The sequence below is a fragment of the Carassius auratus genome, unplaced genomic scaffold (assembly GCF_003368295.1).
Source record: "Carassius auratus strain Wakin unplaced genomic scaffold, ASM336829v1 scaf_tig00020493, whole genome shotgun sequence".
Classification (NCBI taxonomy): Eukaryota; Metazoa; Chordata; class Actinopteri; order Cypriniformes; family Cyprinidae; genus Carassius; species Carassius auratus.
In genome coordinates, this window is record NW_020525031.1 from 719,153 (window position 1) to 729,972 (window position 10,820).

At 38.3% G+C, this 10,820-nt stretch overlaps 2 protein-coding genes across 6 annotated transcripts in view; one reads left to right on the forward strand and one right to left on the reverse strand.

Moving 5' to 3' along the window:
* Window positions 1-4,204, forward strand: part of LOC113076459 (semaphorin-3F-like) — a 33,194-nt gene extending 28,990 nt beyond the window's left edge. Inside the window, exons 16-19 of one of the 4 annotated variants that reach the window (XM_026249141.1) lie at window positions 63-104; window positions 191-258; window positions 349-473; window positions 1,159-4,204. In XM_026249141.1, the coding sequence (XP_026104926.1) occupies window positions 63-104; window positions 191-258; window positions 349-473; window positions 1,159-1,572 (649 nt within the window). In that variant the 3' untranslated portion in view covers window positions 1,573-4,204. Of the gene's footprint in view, window positions 1-62; window positions 105-190; window positions 259-345; window positions 474-1,158 lie in introns of all 4 variants that reach the window. The other 3 variants (XM_026249140.1, XM_026249143.1, XM_026249142.1) reach the window with 3 other exon arrangements.
* A 120-nt stretch (window positions 4,205-4,324) lies between these two features.
* Window positions 4,325-10,624, reverse strand: LOC113076461 (wiskott-Aldrich syndrome protein-like). 2 transcript variants are annotated; one of them, XR_003281183.1, is made up of 13 exons: window positions 10,328-10,624; window positions 9,610-9,750; window positions 9,178-9,264; window positions 8,901-8,997; window positions 8,766-8,792; window positions 8,647-8,682; window positions 8,137-8,329; window positions 8,002-8,044; window positions 7,725-7,878; window positions 6,310-6,713; window positions 5,840-5,951; window positions 4,827-4,937; window positions 4,325-4,618 (listed from the first exon to the last, which is right to left on the reverse strand). XR_003281183.1 is itself a non-coding variant. In XM_026249144.1 (12 exons), the coding sequence occupies exons 1-12, from the start codon at window positions 10,427-10,429 to the stop codon at window positions 4,882-4,884; spliced, it is 1,452 nt and encodes a 483-aa protein (XP_026104929.1). In that variant the 5' UTR covers window positions 10,430-10,624; the 3' UTR covers window positions 4,687-4,881. The 2 variants fall into 2 exon arrangements, 1 of the variants encoding a protein (XP_026104929.1); XM_026249144.1 differs by lacking the exon at window positions 4,325-4,618 and having other exon boundaries at window positions 4,687-4,937.
* Window positions 10,625-10,820: the final 196 nt, after the last annotated feature.

Genomic DNA, 10,820 nt, shown 5'->3' on the forward strand with positions numbered 1-10,820 from the left:
GATATCTAGACTTCATAAACTGCCCATTTTAATTGCTGATAACATTGTCAATCCATGTACAGTGCGTATTGGTCTTCATCAGATCTGCGGAAGAAAAATAAACGGTGTGATTAACAGCAATAGTTGAGTTAAAAGTTAAAATAATCTATAAGCTTTAAACCATTAAATCATCTGTGAATAAATTTATCAGGAGAAGCAGAAGGCAAGATATCAAACATGGAGATCCTTTACGGCAGTGCAGAGGATTCAACGCTAAAGGTTTGTAAACAGCCTCTCATATGACACTGAATAATGATGCAGAAGATCCTCAGAAGCTTGAATGTGGCCCTCCTCTGACCCTCTCAGTAGAGAAGCGTCTGAGGGAGACAGTGCAGTTTGGGGTTGAGGGGAGCAGCACGTTCCTGGAGTGCCACCCAAGATCCCCGCAGGCCACCGTCAAATGGCTCTACCAGAAGGACGGCAAGCGAAAGGCAGTAAGATACTCACGTTATAAAAAAGTTGTGAAATTAACAGTAAAAAAGGCTGCTGTGGTCGCCAGTATTGATTCGTAAAACATATGGCAGCAGCATTTTTGGTTTCTCAGATTAAACTTAAATTTACAGAAAAAAAATAATATAATATTAATATACCAATGTACTGAAGTCTGGTTTGTACCTTTATAACACACGGAAAACCAATGAGAAATTCACAAGTAGAATAAAAGCTCATCACATAGCTTTTCCACACGCTGATGTAAATACCAGTGTGCACACAAATACAAAACACCATCATGGTAAAAGATAAAAACATGTAACAGGATTTTACTGTGAAATTACATTAAATGTCCAGTAAGATTTAATAGTGAATATTTGGGAACTTGCTGTAAAGCCATTAACATGTTTAATATGACAATTTTTACCATTACATTTTTTATTTTATTACAGTGCACCCTCATGTCATTTTGAACTTGAATGGCTTTCTTTCTTCAGACAATGTTTTGAAAAATGTCTCGGGATTTTTTTTGTCAGTATAATGAAAGTCAGTGCGGTCCAATGTTGTTTTGAACTCCTGTTGACTCTCATTGTTTGGACAAAAGCAGTTGAAACATGCTCAAAAATTATTCTTTTGTATTTTTTATCATTAATTTAGAAGGCATAAATGACTCCTTTTCCTTTTCAGCTCAGTCGAGACAAAGATGTCTTGAAGACCGGTCATGGCATCCTGCTGAAATCTCTCACCCAATCAGATGCCGGCCTTTATCACTGCCTGGCAACCGAGAACAACTTCAAACACACCGTGGCGCGCATCTCCCTACGGATCCTGGACCGGGAGATCGTGGAGGCGCTGACTGAATCAGATGTCCCGATAGAACCAGAGCACCGCCGCCACCATTCCCATCACCGACCTCCACCGCCCCCTCCCCCTCAGACCCACCCACCTGCTCTCCAGCTCCACCCACAGCCTGAGGTGCGTCTCATCAGCCAGTACTGCCAATCCTACAGGCAGCAGATACAAAGCCAGCCACACAAAGCCAAACGAAACAACCGCAGGCACACTGGAGAACAGGAAGAGGAGGAGCTACAGGAGCAGTGAGTGGAACAGCACCTGGGACCCTGTTGACCACGTCCCGTCCGTGTGCCCAATCATTATTTTCTTCCTCTAGGCAAACTCAGTACATTTAATAAAATGATTCATTAGTTTAGACTGATTCAATTGATTAATTCGATGTGTCAGACTGTGTCTGAACTAGATTTATTTTCATTTTGTGGTGCCTAACTAATCTAAATCTGGCTATGATGTGCTCACTTCCATAGTTAGCTTTAAACCACACAGTTTTCTATTAGTATAGTTCCTTAAAACATCCAGCCACACCAGCAAAACTACTGCTGTTTTATGTAAAACATAAGCTATTCCATTTTAATATTCAGTACATCAATGACTGCAGTGCAAATATTATCTGAATCACTTGACAACATGTACATTTGTAGAGGCTTCAAAAGATGTTTTGGATTAAATTTAAAGATTGCAGTTTCAGTCAGACATCTCTAAACTCCCAGATCATGGAATACAGTAGTGGAAGGAATGTTCTGCAGCTTTTCAAGATGGTTGGATTTATGTATCTGCAAGGCTGCAATTAGCCTAAAACACAATATATCTTACAATAATTTTGACCACCGAAGGTTTCGTCTTTTTTTTCTGCAGTTAAAGTCCTTTGAAGAACAGGTACATTTGTTTGGACAGCTAGGAGTGGCACTTAAAATTAAAATGTATATACAGTAATATAATAATTGAAACATTAAAATGAAATAAAAAAAAATTTAATGCATTGATAACTTTTTTTATATCATTATATTTCTATCATTTTATTTTTAAGTGTCACTTCGAGTCCTCCATAAATTTGAGCTTTAATTTTAGTTTTGATCCATGACAGAAATTTGAAAACCTAGAACTGAAAAGCAACTTCTACCAAAAATGATATTTCAGTATCATTTCCATGTTTAAACATGTTGCTTCAGATAAAACTTCAGATAGATTGTGAATTTAAAATAATTGCAATAAAATTATTAGGCATTAGATTAAAAAATACATTTAAGAAACAATTTCCATTTCAAATATTTGCCAAACAAAATATTTATCTGATACTAAAAATATGATATATTTTGTCTCCTTTTTGTTGCGGAACAAACAGCTCTTTGTAACATGATTGGATCATTGCCCTGGAAATTTCAATGTTTTATTCAGACAAGACTGTGGACCAAAATGACATGGGATTTGCAAAAATAAAAAAAATGTTTGTAGGAATTATGCATCAGAATCTCTCCCTTGTGATCAGTGAAACCAGACATCGCATTAACCGTAATGTGAAAAGCCCTGATACGTACTTCACATTGCAATTTTGATTGTAACCAAAGTACAAGTCAGTTATCTTCTGGTTTTTTCTTGTAAAACAAATGGCAACGAATATTAGCAAATGGATCTTCCCTGATTTGAACGGCTGAATATATAGATATAGTTTTCAGTCTGGTCTCTTCTATCTTTGACTCTGGACTCTGATGATAGTCGGACCAGTAAAAATATTCTCACTTTCAATCCATCAAATCAAAACATTTTGTATTCCACGGTTTGTCAGTGGTGATATGTGGTCATGTTTTTTGCTTGTGTATAAACACAGTATCTGTGCTTTGTGTTGCGTGACAATGACACATGTACATAGAAAATGTATGTTTTCGACTAGTCACTGGTCTCTTTTCTCATCTGTCACGTGACCCTCTGTCTGTCTCTCTCTCTCTCTCTCTCTCTCTCTCATCCACACCATACAACATATTTATTGTGAGAGTGTACATATTCATGCGAGTTGTGCTCTTTGGTGGTGGGACAGGGCTGGTTCTGATGAAAAATGTAATTGTTTGTATTGTATATGAACAGGACCAGGGTACATGGAGAGATGCTGAGAGGGAGATGTTTTTGGATAAATTTAAATCTGTTAACCCATAGACAAAAATATTTTCATCTTATGACATTTAAATTAAACTTGGGATTCTAAAGAAAAAATATGGGCAAAAAATCTGCTCTTTTTATTATTTGGCCTGAAATATTTCATATTCACAGTGTGTTTTAAGCCAGAAATGTCTACCTCTTCAAGCACTTTCTATGGAATATCACTTGACACCAGACTAAAGGACAAAAGCAAGGGAAAGGTGTTGTATCATTTTCTTCTGAGAACATTTACTTTGTCTAGCCCACTATTGTCATTTGTTTTGTTTTTTTTAAAGGATGAGTGTTTCTCTTCATTAGATGTTGGTGGAAAATGTATAAAGACTCGCTTTGAAATGCTTTGTGGTTTTAACCCAAGACATGTCATCTGGTCGTGAAGGGTGGAGAACAGATTCTAGAGTCCAAACCACATTTCATTCCTCTCCACAGAGATGTTATTATGCAGAATGACATCCAACACAGCTTCTCTGAAGAACTTTTAATGCCACATAGACTTTCTTTGTCCTGTTGTCTCTTTCCTTTGGTGTTGGTTGTTGAACTAAACAGAAACTTCCTAAATATGGTTGCTTCTTAAATATTTCCTCTTTGTATTTACAGATGTTTGTGTAGGTTCATGTTAATGTGATTGTTTGTGATAAATATTATTTTATTATCATGGTATTCTGGGGTTTGGGAGTTCTAATAGGTGTTTTTTTTAAGCAATAACAATAAACTGCTGTTTTTGTTTTTATCTACTTATGTATTTATTGTTTTAGCTATCTGAAAACTTGACATATCTATCTATATCAGAAGTGTCATCATCAGTACATTTTAATAGATTATTTTAATACTCTTTTTAAACCTTTTTGACAGTTCCACATTTGTCCTGCAGGGGAATGTTGTGTGCAGTCAACAGATGCACAGAACATTGTCCAGCTTCAGAAAACTACATAGAACTTGACAAGAAAAAAAAAACATTACTGGGTTTGTAAAGAAGTCAGATTTGGAATTAGACCATTGATGAGTCAAAAGCATGTGCACACAGAAGGAAATATCCAACATAAACCTGTGGTTAGGCTTGGCAGTCCTATGTTTGGTTTGGTTTGGCTCAACTACAGTTCCGTCTTCCTGAATGAACTCGCGCTGAGCTACTGTGAAGTGAAAGCTGGAGATGAAAACAGACCAGTCTTTGAAACAAGGCTGAGACACTGCAAAACAGGCTTGAAACCTAATCATTATCAAAGTTGGGTTTTAATTGCTTTATTGGATTTACAGCAGATTTCAGATCATTCAGTCCAACTTTAGTATGGAATAACCTAAAAAATGTCATGCTTATTGCTAAAATGATTAACATTGAGCATTGGCTTAATCACCTCATTTTGCTGAATTGGATGGCATAAATGTGTGAACCAAGAGCAGAGAGAAGCATTACTCATCCCATTCATCTTCTTCATCTTCATCACCCCCATCATCGTCTTCATCTCCTGAAGAAAGCAAAAAAATAAAAATAACACTAAATGTACACAAATTAAAATCCGCTAATACAGCTGAAACCCTTTTTGATACCGCGCATAACTTTAATGCACTCGTTTCTGTGTATTGATGGTTTGTTTCACGTCATATTTTGAGAGTTTCTTTTCGTGTGCGTAGAAACAACCAACCAAACAGAATTAAAGCTGCAGTCGGTATCTTTTGACGCTCTAGCGGTTAAAAAACAGAACTGCTTGCGTCTTGCGGAAGGACATCGTAGCCGGAACTACTTCTCTCTGTTTATGTCTATGAAGAATCACAAAGGTATTGGGTTACTCCGCCTGAAGCACCCCTGAAGCAATTTATAATAGTCCGAATATAAACACTTATTATAGGTGTACCCTAGTGATTCAGGACAGGCTAAAAACACGGTTTGGACGGCAGCTCTGATTGGTTGTTTCTTAGGGGAGCGGTAATCAGAGCTGCCGTCCGTAACTTTCTTTCAGCTTTAAACAGCGCTTGCTTCATTAAGTATTCATTAGCTTTGCGCAGACGCAGAAACGTTGACGAGCCGCACGCACGCCATCTGAGAAAATAACATGTCAAAAAGTGACAGAAAACTAGTCAATTTAAATGAAGACGAGACCGTTTCAATATTGGATGGGCCATGACAAACTGGTATAGCTACACTGAAAAAATGTAAGTCTGATGCCCAAGAACGAGAGCAGTAGCTATTTACAGCTCTATTACCTGCTGTTTGTCCTATCAATTAAACATAACCAATATGCAAATAAGAACATTAAGACGCAATTTACGAATGTGAAATTTGGAACACAATAACCTAGGAAAGATCAAGTTAAGCCATGTTTTGAGTGGCCCGTGGTTTTGAAAGTAATAGATTTATTAAATGGGTTACCTGAGGAATGGATGACTTTACTCCTTTTCTGCATCACCATCATCAGAGCTCCCACAATTCCCCCTGAGGATTCCTCTTGACCTGGAGGATTTGGGTCCGGGGAGTCAGACACCTGACATAAACAGCACATCATAAGGGGTTATACCCATCAAAGCACAGTAAAAAGCCCATTCACACCAATAATGATATAGATATAGATATACTGTATAATATATGTATAATAATAAAATGATAAATATAACTACTACTATAACTAAATATAGGCCTTTGCATGGTAATTAAAAAAATATTTATGAAAGTGATTCCAATGGTATTGTTTCTCTGTTTTGCTATCATTATAGCTGTGATGTGGACTTCCCTATTCATAGAATTAGAATAATTATTATAACATTATCATTAGTGTGCATGGTCCTTATAGATACAATTGTGTTGCGTTGCTTTGGAATGCGTTGCGATTGTGTCTCACATACATTCTTTAGCACACGTCCACGCCGAATTTCCTCCAGTAAGGTTCCTCGTCCTCCACCACCAGAGGAAGGAGAAGGAGGTGGTGCTGAGGTGGCAGGGCTACTAGGGACGTTGCCTGTTGAAGAAGGTGGTGGTGGAGGAGGAGGTGGGGGCGGAGGTGGAGGCGGTGCACCTCCACCCATAGGTGGAGGAAGTGGCCTGTGACCTTGGCAGGGGGGTGGTGGTGGCGGAAGTGAAGAAGGCATAGGGGGTGGAGGCCCAGGACGGCCTCCAGGTGGTGCAGGTGGTGGTGGACCACGATGCGGGGGTCCAGGGCTGCGTGAAGGTGGTGCAGGACGTCCAGGTGGACCTGGGACTGGGGGAAGCCCGCCACGAGGTGGAGGAGGTGCAGGAGCAGAACGAGGATCTGTGAGGGCAACAAACGACATTGAAGTCAACTGAAAAAAAAATAGTACTGGGATTTGGTTCTATTACTTGGTTGTTGATTTAATGGATCTGAATGTGAATTTCCAGTTGATTATGAGAAATGGGCAGGGTTTATGCAAACTAAATGATTGGAGAAGCCCTGCATATGTCAGCAGAGAAATCTGTCCTTTTCATTAGGAAGGTCGTTATGAGATTTTGATTAAAAAAAAAATTTTGATCAAAATTTCAAATAAATAAATAAAACATGCTTGGATTAATAGTTTACAAGAAGATCAATAAGATGCGTTTAGAAAATAGATCAGAATTCACTATCATGCTGACATTAAAAATCTTAACAAGGAGAAATTATCCAAATCAAACATTCAAATATTCCACACAGGAGGCGTTTCTCAATGTCAAGGATACTTCCTTGGCAGGACTGATTCTTCCAAGTCACTTCCTTCAGAGGCTAGGTGAGACTCCTCTTTAGCATACGGAGAACACGTAAATAGAACAGGCTAGCAAGTGCACATAATTGCGTCATTACGTCAGTGAAAAGGTCCGTTTGAATAACGCTGTGAATGGTGTCATTCAATTACTTTGGACAACTTAACTAGTTATTTATAAAAGAAATGCTTTTAACCAATTCTATAGTTATAACAAATGTTTGGTAACTTAAATAAAAACCGTTAACGCTCCGACTACGTTAACCTTCGACATTTTTGAATTTTTGAATTAACGTTAGATAGCAAAGCTGCGCGCATAGGATTGTGGGTGATTTGAGAGCGCGAAGAGTGCGAAGGATGCACATATGCATCCTTTCCTGTGTATGGGATATTCTTCGAACAAAGGACTCAGTCCTTGGTTGAAATTCCGAGGATCCTCGACATTGGAACAGTCCTTCGACGGATGTCTATGACGTAGCATCCTCGAAATACTGGCTTCCAAGGATCCTTCCTTGTCATTGAGAAACACCTAGAATGTATTAGATTTAAATTTTTTATGAGCTGACCCTGTTTCCTCATTTCCTCTTTTACTGCGTCCAGGCCTCCAGATTGCTCGATGAAGTCATAGATGATCTTAGATGTTTCTTTGTCTGCCAGCTGGGCATCACTGATACCAGCACTGTTGAACAGTTTCTTCAGGTCAGGGTCAAGATTGTTGGTCTAGAGGGGCCAAAGTCAGTGTTCATATATACTTTTTAACTTGCAATTAGAATAAGCATTGAGTGTCAGTTTATGTGACTAAATTTGCTTTATGCATTTTTAATGGTAAAGGACATTTCTTACATCAAAACCAGAGTTTGGATCCCACCCAACATGAGTGATATGTCTGAAGAGGAATGAGAGGCACAGTCAGCATCACATTAAACAAATGCAACAAAACACAAGGTGAATCTCCAGCTTAAGGTGAAATACTCTTACTTAAATCCACTAGGTGCTCCTATATCTGCCTTAGTGAGTTTAGGGCCTTTCTTCTTTCCCTTTTTGTCCTTTTTGCCAATGGAAAGTGAGGCTGGTGCGGGGACTGGCACTGGGGTGGAGCGGTACCTTGATGCCACAATATCAGGGTTCTGGATGTCCACTGTGGGCATTACACTTGGCTGTGAAACTGGACCTGGTTATTAGACATATATAGGTTAAACAATTGCATTTATCAATGCATTAGAACATGCGATCACAGCAGGATAAGTAAACTTTTTTTTTTTGTTGAACACACAAAAAAGTATTTTTAAGAACAAATAATATCTAAGCAACATTGGACACAAATTCATTTCATAACATGAAAAAAAAAAAACAATGGGACATTTTTCAAAAGATCTTCTTTTGATTTCCACAGAAGAAAGAAAGTCATACAGGTTTGGAACAACATGCAGGTAAGCCAATGATGGCAGCATTTATATTTCTGCATGAAGTGTTTTTAAAGTGACTCACCATTTTTTGGAGAGGTTTGTTGTAGTGGCAGGTTTTCTATTAATCAAAATAAAAACCAGCTTTAAAATGCTAATTTAACAATTAGGATTAAGTGTATGTTTAAACTTGTGGACACATACCTTGAGACGGAGCATGCTGTCTTTTTTCTAAATATGCATATATAAAAAGGCACAAAAAGATACTGATGAAATATGAGTGTTTATGGTTAATGATTCTAGCAAATGTCATATGAAATAAGAATGACAGTAACTGACCCTGGCGGTTGGATCTCTGGTTAATCTTCTCCACAATTACGTTTCTGAAAAAATCAGCTTCTGTCTCACTGGCAAAGTTCAAACCTACTTGACAGTCCTGAGACACAAGTGCATTCAAATATAGATTTTACAGTGAAAACTTGACACAATCTGACAAATTTAATGTAAAGTAAAAACTTAAAGTAGACATTGTAGCTTAATTCAAGCAGTGATTTAGACTTGTCGGACAGCGTTGAGGTTGGGCTTGAATTGAGATTTCTAAAGGGCCTGTACCCACATCAGCTGCAAAACTGTGAAAGAACCTCATTGGACAGGAATATGTCATCTGATTATACAGCTCCTGCTCCCAAACCATTTTCCCTTCCTGAAAATAAATCAAATAAAAACGCACAAATGTTATCAAAGTCTAAATGGTGCTACCAGAGTGGGACTTAATGAACTAAGTTGAGTTGAGCGGCTGTGACTCAGAACTCAAAGCAGAAGTGTATCTTTATTTAATTTCAGCTTGCTTTGCCACAGGTCAAGTTTGGTCATGCTAACAAGAGTCAGTATATAGCCATTTATCATCCTGGGCTTTTATAATCTCAGAAAACATCCCTATCTTCAAAGATGCTAGAAGCGTAAACATTCTGCATAACAATTCTGATGAAGTTAACAGCAGGTTTGTTAAAGGTTTTTTACACTGCAGATTAGAAACTGAAGTTCTGACCTTTATGTCATAGAGTCGGATGTAATATGAACGTTTAGGATTGTCCTTAATGAAACACACAACTCCTGTATGTTGGAGACTCCATTGGGTCGGACTGTTAGGAAGAGCCATGTACAACTGAACAACTGTCGTGGCCATGGTCTGCACACACAAACACAATCAACTGATATGAAAGTGCATTTAGAAAAGTGGAATAATCAGTGAGGTATTACAATGAAAGGTAAAGCAAAGACATCAGCATCATCTACAACAACAGGAAGTGGCCTCAAAACAGCATTTCCTTTTGCTCTCCTGTAAAACTTTGTCGTTACATACATCTGTCACTGCTGACAGGTGACACTGCTGACAATGTTGTAAAATGGATATTCTGAAAAAAATATTATTTTTATAATGTAAATTTTCCTAGGTGGAACATTCTTTTAAATACGTCGGCTTGTATAGCATATACTGTCACAGATTTCAGTGTTGTGTATACAGTCTCATCAACGTATATTTTGCACACAGACAGACTTGAAAAGCTGAGTCTTATTTTGAGCTTGGGTTTAACCGACATCAACAAAAATAGCTCCAATCTCATCTGTGACCTCTGCACCATGTCTCTCCTTTCAGGAGTTTCTCTTTTATAGCAGCTTGATTTACTGTATATCCACAAAACATCCTCTCTGGGACAGAATGCCCCATCTATGATTGGCCTTCTAATCAAAGTGACTTCACTCACCATGCATCTCCTTCCCAGCAGCTCTACCAGGCGTTCATTCTCCTGGCTGCTGAGAAGAGAACTGTGCATGTTCTCCTGCCCCTTGGCTTTTCCTTTGCTCATCTCTCCTCGATGAAATGGCCTCTTAGATCCTGGGACTCCACGCCTGGGGCCCCTGCTTGGCCCACGGTACCTGCCAGAAGTCTTTTTAGTACAGGCAAATGGTTTGAAGGAACTGTTGCTTCCGTGTTCTGTAATCTGAGGTAAATACAGCACAGCAAAAGAGAACAGGAAGAACTAAACCACTGCGCAGATCTGCTCTCAGAATGTCGTGGACAGGCACGTGTTCCTTCACTCACATAAAGAAAGGAGGAACGCCTTGTACATCCCCCTTCATTTATATAAGGAGGATGCATATATAAATATATAACCATGTAGTAATTTAACAATGGATCAATTGTCCTTTGTTTATAATGTAATGTATTAACATTATATTTTTATTATTATATTATTT